This window comes from Falco peregrinus, chromosome 7 (genome assembly GCF_023634155.1).
Source record: "Falco peregrinus isolate bFalPer1 chromosome 7, bFalPer1.pri, whole genome shotgun sequence".
Lineage (NCBI taxonomy): Eukaryota > Metazoa > Chordata > Aves > Falconiformes > Falconidae > Falco > Falco peregrinus.
In genome coordinates, this window is record NC_073727.1 from 5,470,218 (window position 1) to 5,489,840 (window position 19,623).

General features: G+C 44.1%; 1 protein-coding gene across 2 annotated transcripts in view; it reads right to left on the reverse strand.

Moving 5' to 3' along the window:
* The window catches only part of EFCAB2 (EF-hand calcium binding domain 2), a 32,478-nt gene extending 13,855 nt beyond the window's left edge, over positions 1 to 18,623 (reverse strand). The window contains exons 1-2 of one of the 2 annotated variants that reach the window (XR_008748154.1): positions 17,886 to 18,623; positions 6,795 to 6,933 (exon numbers count right to left, since the gene is read on the reverse strand). Coding sequence is in view for 1 of the 2 variants with exons in the window: in XM_055810871.1 (XP_055666846.1) it covers positions 17,886 to 17,913 (28 nt within the window). In the remaining variant the exon portion in view is untranslated. The remainder of the gene's footprint in view (positions 1 to 6,794; positions 6,934 to 17,885) is intronic. The other variant, XM_055810871.1, reaches the window with a different exon arrangement.
* Between the last annotated feature and the right edge of the window lie 1,000 nt (positions 18,624 to 19,623).

A 19,623-nucleotide genomic window follows, 5' to 3' on the forward strand; every position in this document is an offset into this window, starting at 1 on the left:
CTGTACCTCAACCCACGAGCTTTTTCACTGTATTTTGTCCCCCTGTGCTGCTGAGGAGGGCAGAAAGTGGCTGGGTGGGTGCCTGGCAGCTGGCTGAGGTCAATCCCCCACACCCTGTAAGCACTCCAATAAAGTAGTGGATTGACTCAGATATAAGGAAACTCTTCTCCATACAGCAGAGAGGTGCATCCCCTTATAAAGGTACAGGTGCCTGCTGCTGTGTTTGGTACTGAACTCCCCAGAGGCAGAGGATACATAAAGAGAAGTAAGAATATATTCTGTATTCCTCTCTCTGACTTTCCTCCACTGATGGAAGCATGGGCAGGTACATGTACGATGGATTGGAGGCTGAAGAAGGAAGGCTGGGGAAGAAGAGCCTTGTTCAGTCCCCAGATACAGGACAAGCTGGATTCTTTTCATAGCTTGACAATAATGCCTACCTTTTATGTGCCTAAGCAGTAAAATACACGTTTAATTCCTTCCCAAAAAAACACAGTTAAATTCAAGTAGCCTTGCAGAAGAGCCCCTAAAGACTCAAACTACTAAATTTGATGGGAGGTTTTTTTTGGCGATTTCAAAGAGTCCTTGATTCAGTCTCCAATGTAGACTGTTGGAGTTTAGTTCTTAAGATCAGGTACTTCAAAAGTACATTATAACTTGCAATAGAGAAATGCTGAAGAAATATTTATAGCTGTATATTCTTGGACTGATGAGTGAGCCTTCTGTAGAAATAAAAATTATCCAGGGGTAGGCAGGTAGAGATTTCCAGTACTGGAACTCTGTAGTCATCCAGCCTTTTCATGCTTTGACTTCCGTGAAAACAGTATACATTAATCTTACCTGTTTCAAGAGGCTCGTAAAAGAAAGGTCCTGAAATGAAATGAACTTGATGATTTAATCTAGGTACCAGATAATCTATATTTCTTCCAAGAGCTGAGAGGAAGTTGTGATGAAGAGCCATATCCATGGAAGAAAACATAATATACTGTAGTCCTCTCAAAGACTCTCTGTGACATGAGTGAACACCTAGTAAGTTATTGCCTAAATCTCTCGTCCTCCCTCCAGGAATGAAAGCCAAAGATGTTCAACAAAGTTCAGGATGGCAACACTCGTTATCTGAAGACTTCTATGATTCATTCTAAACCTCTGTTTGGCAGAGAGAAAAAGATGGACCCCAGCTCTAAGATAAGTAATGGATAAAGGTTTAAAATTATACCTTCAAGAAAGGCCTCAAGAGATCAGACATGCAGTTAACTCAGCAGATGTGATGCTCTAATGTACTGAAATCTTTCTATACAAGGAGACTGTGCTCCATGGTCAGATCAATGAAAGTTTCATGTTGCCCTGTGGAGCAATTTTTTAGCAGCTTTCAGGACAGAAATACCTTTCATTGAATAAAAGATTTCACTCACTTATTCCACTAACTAGAAAAACAATACATAATATCAAAGATAAAATTATCTGATTACTTCTAATGGCTTCAATAAATAAATATCAAAACATACCATGCCAAAAAAGATTTCAATACCTACCGCTACTTATTCCCTCAAATGCATCCTGTAGGGATGATATATTTCCATTTTGATGCTACTAAAATGCTTCAGATACTTGTCGTTTTTTCCTCATTTTCTTGTTCTCATTTATTTTCTACCACATAAGCAATAAGGAGATAAAATGTCTTAAAATCCATTTCTCAGACATATTAACTGAAAAATGTATTCACTATCAGTTTTCTTTCCTGTACTATCCTTTGCTATTTCCCCAGTTTGTCTAAATGAACTAGATAAAACTCTAGATGCTGCCGGTTAAGTAAGACTGGCAGGGAGCTGGGACTCTCAAATTAATTCTGGTGGTTCTTGCAGACTGAATTATTCCTCTTCAGCTTGTCCAGACTGTTCCCTAGCACTCTGAGGTCCATTTGAAGCCAGCCCTTAAAGCAGCACTCCTGCCTCAGTTGTGACATTTCTTCTTCAAAGACCACAGCTTCAGTCTTTGTAGGGAACAGAAGCAATTAAATAGATGTGGCTCTGCCAGACTCTTGAGTAATGAGCATTTTACAAAGTGAATTCTAGTTGATACAATTTGCTAGATTCTACCATTTGTTTAATTGTATGAGCTTGCTTTCTTTTCTTCCTCGGGGCCAGCTGCTCTGATGGTTCAAAAAGCCAACCTTTGCTTTCACTGAAGAGAAATTATGTGCAGAAAAAAGAAGTATCAAAAGAACAGGTAGGCCAACATTAACCAACCACCTCAAATGCTGGGGAGCAGCTTCATCTGCTGCTCACAAGAAAAGATTTAGCCCCAATGCCGCCTGATGAACCTATTTACACTGTGCAATACTCCGAAACTCTTTCTGTGCTACGTATAGAGTAAAATTAAGGGCTGATTTGTAAAAGCACCAGTGGACTTGGTTTTATTATTTAGTGTTACTGCTCAAGACACCTGAAACATTAATCTTTATAAACATTAATCTAGGTATATTTTAATAAATATAGTCAATTTTATATTTAAACTCCTCTGTGGGTGTGGACACCTCATTAACTACTCCACCATCTCTTCATGGTACTGTTATGGTTACAGGCAGGTGTGAGGAAAGCCCTGGGGTCCCTGGTGAAAGGAACCCTTTCTCAGACTGGGCTGCCTGGCTGAACTAGCCACTCCGAAAGGACAAGGAACACAACTGGGTAACCCCAACTCAGTGACAGACAGTTTTAGAGTCATTTACATATTGCTGTTCTGGTTTTATTTGAAAGTGTTGTTATCAACAGCTCTTTTGTAGATCTTCCCATCCACTAACTGGGCTTATCAGCAGGGAGTACAGCATCGTACCAGTGTCTACATACTCCAGCACCGTTTCCTCTCTTTCCCACTAGCCATTATTTCAACCAGAAAAGTAGGCAGCAACCTTGGTCCTGTCGGTTGAAAAACTGGGAATGGTATGCGAAGAAACAGGAACATTTTTAAGAGGGCAATGGACATGAGAGGGGACATGACTGTGCAGGCAGCCAGTGGAGGAAATGCGAGTCCCTCAGCCTCCTGCAGTTTCCACTCAAGTTCAGTGAATCTTCTCTTTCTGCTCACAGATCCAAACCATGGTATTTAACCACCCCTCCCACACTGCTCCAGCATTCTTCCATAAGGCCCCTATGACCATCCTTTGCAAATCCTAGCTCTTCCCATCATCTCCAAAATCACAAGTAACAGTCTCTGTATTGTCATACAATGCCAGTCAAAAAGGAGAGGGGAGAAGGCGGTTGAGCTATGGGGAATATCTAAGCCAGCCAGGGGTGGAAAAGGTACAAAAAAAAAAAGTGTCAAGTCCCTGCTCAGAAACTGAGCCTACTGTGTGGTCAAAAAAAAAAAGGTATGGCCAACAAGCAGAAACAGCTAAACAAATCTTACTCCTTACAGCTCTAATATGGAGTTAAAATCCTAGAAATGTGTCAAGATGCAGGAACAGTTCCCTAGTAAGAAGGGAGACTGGTGCTATTCCTGAAGAATACCATGGTCCCTTTAAGGGCAATTCTCAATTTATTATCTAGGTGTACAGGGCAAAAGGATGAAACAGGTGAACTTAAAATAAATTTGTCTTTGATGTTTGCAGCCACTGTTTCATCTGACCTCTTCCAAAATCCTTCACAAAACCACTAATGGAAATAAGGGCATAAGAATTGGAAAAAAAACCAAATCTGACTGTAGTTCTAGTAAGAACTGTACAATGCATATTTGCTTAAATACAAAGCAAAAAACCAATATGAGACTTCACAATTGCAACTCAGAGGAGGTCATCAATTAGTTCTTAGGAGATCTAATCAGGCTTTTATGCAAGCATTAACTGAAGCATCACCTAGGTCAAGATATTAAAAAGCAGTCATGATACTCAGCATCACCAGCACAGGTGAAATCTCAAACAGTCTCAAATAAGCTCATCAGTTTTATCAAGACATTGTGTTTCCTGAACAAAAAGGGAAAGCCAGCGTGGTGTCATAAGATGAATTCTTGGTGACGATATCAGCATAAGGCATCCCCATGCTACTGCTTCTCTTTCCTAATTCCAGAGCAAAGCATACAACTCCCTGAATTATTCTGTCACAAATATTTGCGTTGCCTTCATGTTAAGTGTGGGGAGCTTGATAGACCTAAAAGTAACTCACAAATCTTGCCCCACCTCAAAGAAGAAAACCTTATGGCATTTAACTCGTTCTATTTTAAGGAAACTACTGAGGGAAAGGAACATAGGGAGGAAACAAACTTGAGGCCATTTGAATCTGACTTATTGGCCAGACCTTTCTCCACTGTAGAAGAAAAGGCATACCTTAGATTTTTTCTAGTGACCCTCTTAATTCCAGAGGAACCTTAATGTACAATCAGCCTAATATGCTGAAACAATAATTGTATGCTGTGCACTAAAAACATTGAGGCAAGAGAAATATTTTTCTTCTCTACTCTGTACCTCCTATAGCATGTATGATATTAATATATTAGCTACCAGAAAAGAAAGGAATATGATTAAGCTGTAAGCTTGCAGAATTTGCAGTGTTGTTTCTTTGTGTCTTGTGATTCATAACAAAATAATTTGGTATGTGCTCATTGAAGAGTCTTCATTCTGCAAAGACTAATCAAACCAACTTTGAAGAAAAACAAGAGGTTTATAAGGCAGCTTGATTCCTCCAAAGAAGGGATAAGCCCATTCCTGAACTGTAATCTGAAGAGAACAGGTTGACACAAAGTATCGATGTCACCAATGGGAAATGTGTCACCTGAGTTTAGCCATTCAGACTGAATTAAGAGGTAAAAGATGCCGCTTTATGAAAGTTGGTATATGCGAGTTCCCAAGAAATGACCAGGCTGAGGTCTTCACTGACAGTGGCACCTACTCCAATTTGGGAATCCAGGCTATGGCCTGCAGACTCAGGAAAGGGATGCTGCTTTCTCTCCTGGATAAGAAGCATTCCATGTGATCACAGATGATACCTGGGAAATTTGAATTTTAGTTTTGTGTAGAAAGAATAAATAAGCTTAACTGGTTTCTGCAGAGGTCACTTTCAAGCATTCTGAAAGAAGTAAAAATGATTTCTCAAGAACAGCAAAATCTTTTATTTCGTGTTTTTCAGAATTGTTGAGAACTAGCCATATCGCTGCTCCCTATCGTTTATGTTCATCCCAGCATACACCATGTGGTATCTAGATATGCAAGCAAACCCCATCATCAGTGTGAATCAACAAAAACAAAACCCTACACTCATCATTATGTTTGTGAGCAACCTTGGACTAAGAGCATAACCTCACCTTATTGTTATACCTCTTTTCCTAATGGTAGTACATGTGAGAGCTGAAAAATTACTTGGTTGTTGCCATCACAGTAACTGCCTTATGGAAAACTAATGGAGAATAAAAATAAAGGGACTATATTTAAAAATAGATACACAGAATGGAGCTCTCAGAGTGGAACGACCAGAACAATCTTTGCACAACCCTATGGCACATGATACAAATAACCATGAGAACAAAACCACCAGCAGCAAATAAGAGTTTTAGAAAAATCAGGTAATTAATTTGATGTCTGATAATAAAATACAGGCTGTCAGTTTGAAGAAGGCTGTGGCAAAGTTAACTTCAAAAGCTGCTTCAAATTCTGACACAAAAATATTAAACACAATTTTTCCTTTTTGTCTTCTTTACATAAGACAACTGTAACATGGGTAAAATATATAACAAAGTGCTGTAAAAAATTAAGCACTATCTTGACTCCAGCTTTGGCTGTGGAACAGATTATTTTCTAGAATTATGTTAGTAATAAAAAAAAAAAAAGTTCACATCCACAGAACCACAATGGGAATATTTTGGTTATTTCAGTTAGAAGTTGACAAATCCATTAAAGACTTAAAAAATGACATAACTGTGCATTTCAACCTCAGTGTCAAAAAATGTGACAATATACCAACATGTGAAATATATCCAGTCTGTGATAGTCAGTTGCAGCAACTAATGGAGCTACAAGTTGCCAGTAACTACCTGACGAAACAAGATATCCTGACTATTATCCTAGGTTTTGATTGTTCAGTAGATGGTATTATAAATGCCATGACATTCTAATCTACCATAGATTCAGATGTTTTAATATATATGGGAACCAAACCTAACAAAACTAATGAGGCAATTAACAAACTAATTCAACTGCTGAGAAACAAAAGTATAGAAACTATTGCTGCCTTGATATGCAGTCAAGCTTCTCGTTGCTCATAAAATTCTTATCTAACTGACACTGTAACACAGAACAAAACAGGCCATGGAGGATGCCATGTCAAGCTGGAAAAGAAGCCATAGCCAATGCCTTTCATCACTTAGTATATCCAAAGGTGTTTAAAACCATAGTTCACACTGCCTCCAAAATACAGTTCTTATTAAAGTGTCACTGATTTGAAAGAGAATATCCACCATTCACAAAGTTCTTGTCCAAGTTATCTCCCCCAGAAGTGCTGGGGTCATGGTCAATCTTGTCTACTGCCCTCCCTTTTGGATCAAATATGGTTCACCACCAATGAAAAAAATATTTCTTTCCCTTGTGGTACAAATCCTTGCAGGTCATCAAAGCTATTTTGCTGTCAGTTCTGGTTGCTTTTGCAAGATGCCATTATTTTGCCTGGTCTGTGCTGGGCAAACAGCCCCCGCACCAGTCCACAGAGACCACTCTGTATCCTCAGTACTTGATAACTCACTCCTATCTGCCCCAAGTCATAATGATATAACAACTTGAACAGCTGCTGTAGTAAACCTGACTCCCACATCCTTACCAGGATCCTTTTTGCTTGCCCTGCCCAGAGGTGCGCTGTACTTCTTAAAGCCGGGGGATGCAGATGGCAAAGTATGTCAGCATGAAGCCCCAGTGGAACTGCAACCACTGCCTGGGCTTGCTGTAGAGAATGCGTTTGCCTGTGGGAATGGAGAAGGGCAAATTACAAGGGATACCCTTGCTACCTCTCCAAATTCCTGAAGAGATGCCTGCTGTAACACAGAATTGTCCGTATGTTAGAGGGGACCAATAAACCACTATTTTCTGCATCACTTCCTCTACCACGACCCTGACAGTCCCGCTGCGCTCAGGTTTCTGTAACAGAGGCATTAATTTTCCTGGTTCCACCCAGTACTTTCTGGAGGTCCCCAGAACAGAGAATTGCAATTTGTTTGTTGAAGAAATACAAGGTGTAAAGACTTCCTACACACAAAATGCAAAGCAAACGTAGTCAAAACTTACTGAAACTATTTACAAACAAGCAGAACTTGCAAGTGAAGAGAAGAAGGGCGGGGAATGTTAAATGTTAGGAGTGGCTGAGTGGGACCGGGTCACGGCTGGAATCCTGCTATGTCATACAGTGTTCCTTACAGTCTGTAAAACTCCCCTAAGTGCTCTTCAGGGCTGCACATGGGGTGGGTTTGCTCGTGAGGAAGGCATATGGAAGATGGACTGCAAGTCTGGTGCCACTGAAAAAGGAAGCAGCAGCACATGCTGAGGATGTGGTAAGGGCTACGACCCTGCCCTTCCTATTGCCTGGCTGAGCTCCTTACACAGAAATGCACACAGGCAGAGGTGGCTCACACTGCCAGTCAGCTCTGCTTTCTTCACCCTGGAGTAGAGTTCCCTCCGGGATAGCACCCATTTGCTCTACTGAACCTCCTTTCCCAGCTTTATGCTTTTGTCATCATCATCTTTACATTTCTTCATGTGCTGCGTGTGATTAATCTCTCCCCGGCCCTACAGGCAAGAAAATCCTTCCTTCCTGCTGCTCAAAGAGTTCCTGAGCAGCTTGTTGGAGAGGGCAAGCACAGTCTAACAACCCTGGGACATACTGGGGAAGGATGCTACAGTCGTACGGTTTGCTAGGGAAAAATCCATTCCCTTGTAGGCAGTTAGTTTGAGTGATGCAACACAGGTACGTATCAATCCACGTCAGTGACAGCACTTCATGCCTCCCAGGAAAAGCTCAACAAAATATGCCCTGATGTTTCTACTGTACACAATCTGTGTAGATATGCTATATCTACATATATACCTATATATACTAAAGCACCACTCTTCATAAGCATCAGCAGAGAAGCCTGCAACCCTGGGAAATGACCAAGGAACACCCTAGATATACTCAAGAGTTCAATTTTCTCAAACCTGAAGCACTATCTGAGGGTTGATGAGTGATCCATTTTTCAGGTTTGGGGGCTTTTTGGTGGAATGGTATGGATGGAGGTCCTTCCTACTTTCTCTGCACAAAACAAGTTTGTGATTTGGTCTGCATCTGCCGAAAAGGAGAAATGGAGGTGCAGTGGCTGGCTGGTTGGTATGACCATACACCAGGGATATAGCATGACTGTGTTCCAGGTTAAAGAAATTAAGATGAGACAGACTCTGCAAGGATTCCTGAGCTGCTGCAAGCCCAGGCAGTGGCCCATAGCAGCACCTAGCTGAGATGGGCTAGTCCAAGCCTTGGAAATGGAATTGTGGAGGCTGGGGCCAGGACTTGGCTACAGCAGTAAATTTTCTTGCTGATGAAGCACTCTAGACCTAGCAGCATACCCAGAAAAAAAGACATCATAAAAGAAAACCACAAGTTGGCCTAATTCAGGGTAAAAATGCAAGACATTCTTACAAATTTTCTAGCGAGTAATTTCTAAGTCATGCTACAGCATCCCTCTTACATCTGCAAGGAAAAAGGTCCAGTGGAGGCCATCACCCACCGCCTCGCTGGCAGTAGTAGGCAGAAGCCCTTCCATCAGTGAATGGCAATGCAACTTGGATTCCCACACACAGAGCACCACAGGCAGGTGTTCTGCTCTCTGTTTTGACCAGCCAGGGTGATACTGTGCAGGAGGATTACTACCTGTAGCAGGCAGTGCACGAGCCAATACTTAGCACCTAGCCCTCCTCCAACTCCAAATTACTGTTGTTCTACCACTGCCCTAAGGACTGTGTGCAGTTCCAGCCAGCCACAGCCCCAGGCTCCTCCTGCCATCTCCCACTGTCCCCTTGGCTGCTGGGGGTACTGCAGTTAGCGCCCAGTGACAAGCGCCTTGCTGTTAAGAGTTCATAGCTCTGCCCTCATAGCTACAGCTCACAGATTCTTATCACCCTGAGCACAAAGTCTCTCTGAGCTCTGAAACAGTCAATAGTGACAGCTAATGCCCTGACCCGACCTTCTTAAGTCCCTTAGCCCTTGTATCCTAACCCACTGTCACACACACACACACACATATTAAATAATGCAGGGTCGTCCTGTGAACAATAACACACAGCTTATTGCCTACATCCACCGGAGAATACATAGTACTTGGAAACAGCAGGCATGCACGGTATGCCCTGTGTATGCCCACACCTCAGACAAAAAGTAGGAATAATCTCTTAGAGCTTGAAAGAATCTGGAGTCATCATTACTTACAGCAGAAACGCTTGGCAGTCCTCCTGAGCATCTTTCAAAATGCAACAGTACCTACACTGACCATAGTGGTTTCTCTCTTCCCAGCTTTCACATAAGTCTGTTTGCCCACACTTTGTGCATTTGTTGTTGCAGAGTCCTTGCAGAAAAGCCAGTTTTGGTGATTTTCCCCTTAATATTTAGTCATGTGTTGAAACATGGTTTTTTTCCTCACACCCATTTTGCCTTTTTGCACTTCTTGGAGGGAAGGGCTGGATGAGACAGGCCCCAAGACTCTGTGATGGGACAGTTCCAGTGGCCTTACACAACAGAAAAATCTATTGAGAACTGGATCATAACAACACGCATTTTCATTTCACAAGCTGTCAAACATTTTATGCCAGGAGCAGCTGTAACATTTTTAGAGCAACAATCAGGACACAGCATGAAATGTTCAACTGTGGCTCTCAGGATTTGGCCCTGCTCATCTTCCCAAGCAGCTGGCCATAGTTCCATAGGTCTCCCAACTGTTGTAGATTATTACTTTGGAAGCAGCACGCAATAAGGGCTCTCAGGAAGAAACACGTAACCAAATTGGACCTAACAGGTCTCAATTACGACCTAGATTTCAGCCAGCCAGGCACATCATCATTTTGCAGCTACTCATGTGGTGGACTTCACGGAGCCTAGAGCTTCATAAGCCAAAGCAGCAAGCTCTGAGTAGTATCACCCACCCTAATCATTTACACGGCTCCAGCTCTGACAGCAAAGCTCTCCTCCTAGCTAATGTCCACAGAGAAGCTGCCAAATACTTGCCCTTGTATGCAACCCACACTGAGAGCAACGAAACAACACGCTTTGTCACACTAACTTGCAGAACAATGAGGGAAAATCCTTTCCTTTTGATATAAAGATCTTCTCTTCTGAGCAGAGGATGTGGAGATATACCTCCAGTCATGCAAAGAAAGCAAGGAAGTCCCACTTATACACAGATCTGGATTGCCTCCTGTATGCCTGTGATTCACAGATAATATACAATTAATATCTTATATTTCTCTTGAGGAAAGTCATAATGTTATCCTTCCTACAGTGAAGTGAAAGTTATGCCAGCGCTTGACATTTGTTAGCCTGCAAAAAATAATCGTGACACTTTTTTTAAAGTCAATACCGGCTGCATGCAGTTTCCCTTTTCATAAGGCAGAGATAAGCTCAGCATAAATCTCCATTAGTGGTGTCTTGCACATCCCTGAAATCCCAACTCCGGCAGTTGTACCAGACAGCACTCCTGTTGCAGCTCAGAGCTGGCAAAAACAGTAATCTCCACTGTTGCAATTTGTTCTGTATCTTTCATCTCAGCCACACCTGGGATATAATGAAAGAGTTATGCCTAGCCCATACCTATATTCTCTTTCATCACCAACAGCAAACAGCCCTGTGAGGATATATAGCTTTCCTGGTGATGCTGAGAGTCTTGCTATACCTCCGGCTGCTGCTGAAAAGGAAGAGCCTACACAGGCTGCGACACCGGCAGAAGACAATCCATGCTGCTATGCTGTGTGGTCGCAGAGGGCATCTGTCTCCATTTTTCCTGGACTTTCCACAGTGCTGACTCCAGAAGCGCTTGGCAGAGCCACAAAGGACAACTCTGACACTCACAGCCTAAAACACAGGTGCACCACAGCAAGCTCCACCAAAATGCAGTAATTCACATGCTGCTGCGTGCCCCACAACAGCAGCTCGCTCTGCCAACGATGCAGGATGGCCCCAACAGGGCACTGTATAACTCATCACCAGCAGCGTGCAGGTACATCTAATTGCATGTGTGGCTGCACCAAATATCTCATAAATTGAATATGCCTGCTGAACTGCCTCTAGACACTGATTGCTCAAGTGGTCAGGAACCAGGGACCAGAATCAAGTGGGTATTAGTGCTCCAAGAATTAATTTATTGTAAACATAAGCCATTATAAAGTTTAATTGCAGCACCACAGCGCTAGAATACAGCAGTCTGTAAACTCTCTTCTTTTGAAAGAACCCTAATGTCTACAATATAATGGGAGAATGAGGGGGTTTAAGTATGACTTTTAATACATGCTGTTATTATATAACATGTCACAAGCCTCTCAACTTGCTAGACAGGGTCTGAAATGGGTTTAAAAAAAATACGGACTGGTTGCAATTCTACCTGCACTACTCTGGCATGAGGGCTTTGACCAAAGGAAGAGGGACTGTTACAGTGCAACAAAATGGCAAGGGATTACAGGGGGTTGCGGCAGCTGCTTGTTTTTTAACGAGCTGTCTTGAAAGTTATCACTTACATTGCTAAATCACTTTCTTACCTATCGTGAACGAATGTAAACCTCCAATTTTCTTTTGTTTGCCTAAGAATAATATTCTGAATTTGAACAGCATTTCAGCTGAAAATTTAAGACATTCACGTTTATCATCAATGGGGAATAAGACTTACTTCTATAGCTGTTTGCGGCAGGCTAAGCTAAAGGAGAAAGCTAGCAAACAGGGAGAAAAAGGATACAATGGATAAATTTCAGGATTCACATCCAGTTTTCAACCTGACCATCAGCAGTAACAGTACCAGAACCTCCTGGGACCTTACACCAGTGACACAATAATCCTTACCATCCATTAAATGGAGCTTGGTAAGCTTTTGAAATTTATGGTTGGTCACAGCCCCAGGCTGGACTCAAGGAAATCCCTTCCAATTTTACATTCATGGGGATTACACGTACTACCCACACCTATATAACATGGAACAGTAAGGATGACACATTTCCAAAAGAGCTGGGAGTATATATTTTCTTAGAAGATGGACATTTACAATTTAAGATAATTTATAAAACTGTCTCCCAGGACCTGTCACGTAATCCAACCTCAAAAGTTGTGGCAGGCAGAGGTAGGTTTGGGACCTCCTGCCCCTTACTGTACCAAGAGCTTTTACCCCTGCACTGGGTACCTGCGAGGTCCACATGGGGAGCTCCGCTCCCCTGGCCACCTCCTGCAGCACCCTTAACCCCATCTCTGACTGTCTCGTGCCCTTCTCGATCGCTGTGGCCACCTCTGCACAGGCCGGGCTGGGACATCGCTGCCACAGCTACTTCTCCCCTTAGGATACCTCACAAAATGCGTAGGAGCTATTTTCAGCTTCTGCCCCTCACCTCAATCATACTCCTATGGCAGAAAAACAGCAGTGGCAGCCAGACCTCATGGCAGGATTTGGCCAGGGCAGCGCAGTGGTGTGACCAGCACCCCTGTCTGCACAGCCACCTCTCATCTGGGGGCTAAATGTTGAGCATCTTTGACAACAGGTTCATGTCAGACCTCTGTTACTGGAAGACCGTATTCTTTACAGAACCTTTAGCCCGCCACGTTTTATTGCTAATAGCAACAAAGCAATATCTGTTCACACAAAATAAAGGTACTCCTATACTGCAAAAAAATAAAAAACAAAAAAACCCAACCCCTCAGATCTCAGAATAATTAGTATGTAGACATGGAAATTCTTAATAACATGTTAACTATTGTTGGGAAGATAATTTGTGGGAGTTCTCAAGCTCCCTGTCAGCACCACGTATCTGCTGGTTGGCATTGTTTAAAAGACAAAAAGTTTAAAGCCTTTCTGCACACCAGCCAATTTTTTATTCAATAAGTCAGCTAGTAGAGCCAAACTGAAAAACTTCTGCCATTTTATGCACCATGGAAACAAGAAACCTGTCAATCTGCAATTACCTATTCCACATCCATCTGAGATCAACTTTTACTGCAAAAGTATAGCCAAGAGGATTGGATCTACAGCCTGCATTTGTCCATGGGAGATGGACATAATTTATTTTTTGTCTCACTCCCAAATGAGTACGAATATTAAAACATAACTCAGATTGATGTCAAGGTGCATGTTAAATTGCATTACAGTCTAATAAAAACTATAAATTTTTCTCCTCATGTAATTGCTCACAGCAATGTCAACAAGAGGATATAAAAATATTCATAGTGTTCATCTGTAAGTAAATTCCACTGTGATAAAGCTGCACACTGATTTCCTAAGTGATCTCATATATTCAGATTTTCTTCTAGAGCTGAAATATTGCTTACTTGAGCCCTATGAAAGCTACTTATTTTTAACTACCTGTACTAATTTTGTATTTTTTCCCATAAATGAAAAACTGCCACTTTTTAAATTAGAGGTAATTTGTCTGATGGACTACTTTAGCCTGAAGGATTATTGTGAGAGTTTAATCCAGAGCTTTAGTACCTTTCAAATACTGATGCTTATTTGTGAAATTCTCAAAAATACATTTTAAAGTCCTCATACAGCAAGACCCTTAAATGTACTCATATGCTTAAGCATCATGTGCATCATATTATCCCATTCAGCAGGATTCCCCAAAGCCATACACAGTTTAAGTGCTTTTCTGTGACAGGTTTGAAACTCTCATGTTAATTAAGTGTGCTCCAAGCAGAATTAATGGTTACGACTGCCTACAGCGCTCATGGCAGCTACTAGGCTCTCTAAGCTTGGACTCCCAACTTTATTAAAAGAGAATGCACACTGACACGACATTTTCAGTACCTCCAGTACAGAATCCAGGCAGAGCCAGGTGACACAGAGAAGGGAGGTTCAGATTCCACCTCCAGACACAGGAGGATTTGGCAGGACAGGTGAAGCAGGGGTAACTGCTTCTTTGCAAGAAGGTAGGAGTTGAATGGGATATGTAGCTAGCTCTTACCAAATGTAAATCCCTGATTTCACCAGCATGCCAGGCAGTTAAAGAGCATATATATATATATATATGTATGATTGAACACACTGTTACTGTATTTACATAAGGCACTAAAACTGGGGGGGGAAACTCTTTCCCATCTCCACTAACAACCTCCACATGACTGTTTAGTAAGTGGGGAAAAGAATCTGTGAGTCCTGATTATGTATTATTGCAGCTGTAACTCAAACGACCCAGAACAGCTACTAATCAATATACCAGAGAAAACCATCATTGAAGAATGGTTAGTGTCCATCTTCATAGGTCTTTGCACCACAGTCAGGTACCTTTCTGGAGGACATTTTTACCCAGAACTAGTTATTCGGTGTTATATGGATATAAGTGGGTGAAACAGGAGCTCAGACTATTTAATATACTTTCTTTTGGATTACAATTCATGACTTATTAATTGCATTTTAAAGATGCACTGACTGGCACAAAGAATACAGTCTTAGAAAAACTCTAATACTGATCAATTACATAACATTACCATAACGATATAGGAACACTGAGCGTTCTCTCCTTTATGTACTTTCATCTGATGTCTTAAATCCCAGCTGGAGAAAAATATGCCTTGTCTTCTGTCTAGTTCTACTTCAGGCACTACCGGTCTGACATTTTGCTTTCAGGTTCTAGTAAAATCAGTATTGAGATCAGAGATATTAAAACTTAGAAAATCTGACATGTTATGTCAAATTAAAAAGAAAGTATCTGAGAGCAAATGGAAGAACAGACTGAATTAAGTAGCAGAAAAAGGGAAAGAAACCACACAATAGGAGGGAAGATACGAACAAATACACAGAAGAGAACGAATAAGCAGAGTCTAGCTTAATCAGATGGGTATAAAGAAAAAGCATTAAATAAAGTTGAAAGCACAAATGTAGGATACAAATTCATACATAAAACATGTAACTACAGATAGTATGGGCATGATCCCATTAACACTTCCGCACATACAAGCCTTTATTCACAAGATTTGCATAAGTTAGAGGGTAATACACATGTGAGTAACATGATGTACAAGAGGTTGCAGGATTTGGCCTTTCACCATTTTTCCTTGAGTACATCATGCACATCTGTAAATCATTTAAGTGGGCATTTAACTTTGAAGCAGACAAAACTTGAAAATAATAGGACCCAAGGGAAACCTTTACCATGAAAGCTGGTGGAACTGCAGCTCTACAAAGAACTGAAAGGAATACCCTAAAGACTAATTATTTGACAATACCACTAATTTATTGTTCTGTTTGAAGCATAATAAAGTTGCATTTTGCATAGATGTGGAATGCTCCTCAGAAGAAAGCATGATTTATGAGAATCGGGGAATCCTAATTAACCCTCTAACTGCTATCTGCAAGTCTAACAGCAACTCTGAAATGGGTGTAAGCGACTTAACTCTCATGGGATTGCTTCCGCAGTTTAATGAGATGCTGACTGTTAGGTTACCTCAACTGTGTTTATAATAATGAGACACCTTTACAGGGCAACAAGCAACTGGTCTGCCTAATAACATGCTATGATTCTCATGAGTGAGGTGCCTTGTCTGTGTGATACAGGTTATTGTCCTCATTTTACAGATAGGAAACCACAGCCCAGTATGTCACTTTCCATGATCCATTGGGAAGTCTGGTGAGGCCAGGAATGGTGTTTATGGGTCAAGGTTATTTAGGATTACAGCAAAACTTTTCTTTAGAGGATGACACCTGATACTCTATTGAGAACAGTGTTTTACAGGGTTAAAAACCATCAAGTGTAAAAAAAAAAATCTGTCTTCAGAAATACAGTAATTAAACTTCTTACAAAGTATTCTCACTTTGAAAGTACAAAAACAACATCAAAAGCCATTAATCAAACAATCAAAAACCCACAACTTCCCCTCTCTGAGAGTTTCTGCCTATGGATTGACAAAATGGTTCAAAATCTCAGTATCATACATACAGGTGCCCAAAATATATGGAGTCAGAACTTCCCAATATTACTATTATCCTGCCAGAACACCAGATTCCCTCTTCTCAGATGGTCTGGCAGGCTTCTAGGCTGTTATGCTACCATCTCTATCACAGCACCAGCCCTGTGCCTCAGCTTCATTTGCAAAACTGGGAAGATGCAAAAAGTAGGCTTTCACAAAACTAAACAAAAATGAAAAACAATATAAAAGATATTATACTTTCAGAATAATCCTCACTGATGCTACATCAGTCTGACCTCTTAATTTCTGTAAAATATCTGTACTGTGAAGTCCATGCTAGAAATACTTCTACCAAAATCACTCATTCAGCACCATCCACAGCAACTATTTATACAGGACTTTTCTACAGACTATGTTAGTTTTTTCCTAAATAGTACAAAATAATCCATTATTTAGATTATTTCAAATACAACATCCAGAATTTGCAAACTACTACAACACACACCAGTTTACTTACAGAAAGGATGGATTTTAGGAGCCACAATATTGCGAGTTTTACAGAAAGGACATTTTCCTTGAAACCATACCCAAATATCCTTGCAGAAGGAATTACCTTTAGCCTGTAAAACACAATTTCTGGCAACACTCCCTGAAGTAGAACATGCTTGCCTCTAAAAATAAGGCACGGTGTTATCAGCAGCAGAGATTATTTTTTCCTGGCGGCGAGAGCTCGATGCATCCAGACAGGCCTCCAAGCGGCGATGACCAACTGTCCCCAGGATCCTGCTGCCCTGGAAGCCACCCTGTGCCGTGAGGAGGCCGCCATCCGCGCCCAGGCAGCCTGCCTGGCGGTAACACAGCCGTACGGCTGCCAGCACCCGTGGCCACCTCCCGCGGGTGGCACCGGCCACGGGTGACATGGCAGCGGGCAGGTGGCACGGGTGGCAGGGAGCACAGGGGAGCAGCCCCTCGCCCTGAGGGAGGCCAGGCCTGAGGCGGGGGCAGGGAGCCCGGGGTGCACCCCTGGCCCTGAGGGGAGGCCAGGCCTGAGGCGGGGACAGGGAGCCGGGGGAGCACCCCTCGCCCCTCAGGGAGGCCAGGCCTGAGGCAGGGACAGGGAGCCGGGGGCGCACCCCTGGCCCCTCAGGGAGGCCAGGCCTGAGGCGGGGACAGGGAGCCCGGGGGAGCACCCCTCGCCCCTCAGGGAGGCCAGGCCTGAGGCGGGGACAGGGAGCCCGGGGGAGCACCCCTCGCCCTGAGGGAGGCCAGGCCTGAGGCGGGGACAGGGAGCCCGGGGAGCACCCCTCGCCCTGAGGGAGGCCAGGCCTGAGGCGGGGGCAGGGAGCCCGGGGGAGCACCCCTCGCCCCTCAGGGAGGCCAGGCCTGAGGCGGGGGCAGGGAGCCCGGGGGAGCACCCCTCGCCCCTCAGGGAGGCCAGGCCTGAGGTGGGGGCAGGGAGCCCGGGGGAGCACCCCTGGCCCCTCAGGGAGGCCAGGCCTGAGGCGGGGGCGGCAGTGCGGCCACCCTGGAAGGGCTGGGGGGGGCAGGGGGTGTATTTCTACGTGTGTGTAGATATACCTGTACATGCGCCCGTGTGTATACACACGCACAAGTACAGGCATATGTCTGTGTCTCCGTGTGTCCTTGTGCCACCCGGCACCAGCGCCCGGCAGCCGGGCCCCGCCAGCCGCAGCCTCTCCCGCCGCCCGCGGCCCGGCCCGGCCCCTCTCGGCTGGCGCCCGGCACGGCCCTCCCGCACACCCCGCAGGGCGGCAGGCCCCGGCCCCGGCGCGGCCTTACCCTCGCCGTTCCCCGCCTGCTCCGCCATGCCAGCGGCCCTGCGCTGTCGCCATGGCGACGCAGGCCTGGCCGGGCCCTCTCCTCCCGCCGCCGCGGCTGCCCGGGAGCGCCGAGGTGCCCGCCGGGCCGGGCCGGGCCGGGCTGGAGCCGCTGCCGCCCTCCGCCGCCCTCCTCCGCCCCGGGGGGGCCTTCACCGGCCGCCTTCGCTGCCTGCTGGGGTACAGAGCGAATGAGAGGGGCCGGAGGCGCTGCGCGCCGGCCTCCTGCGCCGCACCGGGCCCGGAGCCACGGCCGCGGCCCCCAGGGCGCCGATCAGGCCCAGAGTCTGGATCGCGGTGCAGAGGCCCAGCCCCGGCCCAAGGCCCCACGCCTCCCCGCCACCGTGCTAGAGAGATGGAAAACATGACTGAATCCCACACCTGGGCTGCAAGGGGGCACCGCTGGGCATCACTGGGCACTCCCGGGTGTCACTGGGCACTTCTGGGTGTCACTGGGTACTACTGGGCACCGCTGGGCATCACTGGGCATCGCTGGGCATCACTAGGCACTAGTGGGCACCACTGGGTGTCACTGGGCGCTCCTGTGTGTCACTGGGCACCACTGGGCATCACTGGCACTGCTGGGCACTGCTGGATACCGCTGCCCTTGCAGCCCCGCTCCCAGCTGAGGCCCTTCCACCTGCCACTGCATGGTATTTTCTCTTAAAAATAAGAGTTTCCCAGCAATTGCAGAGATTTCTGTGTATCTGAGCTTTAGAAAGTGAAAGAACATTTTATTCTAAATACGATCATGCCGAAACAGCTAAAATATTCTGTCTTTGCGATATTAAATAAAACTGTGGTTTAAATTTAGCTGTGTGTTTTAGCAGACACGTTTGCGATGCCTGGTTCTTCTGACTCTAAAACAACTGTGAAAGTAGAGAAAATATAAATATTAATATTCCAGCAAGATGCAACCATATATTCATAGAAAATAAATATTTATGAAATTCCTAGAACTAAAACCTCGTCCTCGCCACAGCAGGTGCTTGTTTGTCAGATGTTAAATTTTTGCAAAGCCCGTGTGGATGATGACTCCTCGCGTGCTCATCTCCACCTCTCAAGCAAACAGTTACAGTGTGCTCAGTATTCATGGAAGCCTGAAACTTCAAAAACCAAACTGAACCCAAATAGGGTTTCTTTGCTTTAAAAGAATCACTTTTTTTATAACATTTTAACATTTGCTGTTTGCCTTTCAGCCACTTATTGTGGGGTTTTATTGAATGAGGCTCAGTGTAAAGAGGGTGTAATAGATACCCAAGAGAACACACTATTACTTTGTTGGGAAAACAGCTGACTATGCTCTCTAACAAAGCTGATCCCTCTAAAAGGTTATCTACAGTCTTGAAGAGTTTATTAAGCTAACTAAATATTTCAGATTACGTGTTGGACAACAGAAGTCACATAGATTTGCTTCCTCTCAAATTGGTAACAGAAGTTTTGGTGAAAACAGCATGGCAGCCAAAGTTAGAGGATGCAGCAGCAGGAGCAGCACAAGGAAAGGCCCTTACCTTTTGGTCTTACAGGGGTCCCATTTCTTATTTCCTCAAACCCACCGCCCCCACCGCCCCCCCAGAAGACCTTTGTCTTTCCTGTTTATAGATCTATGGTGGTGGATCAGATCCACGTGTTTGAAACTGAAGAAAAGTGAGAAATACGTTGTTTTGGTAAGGACAGAGCTTTCTTACCTCTTCCCTACC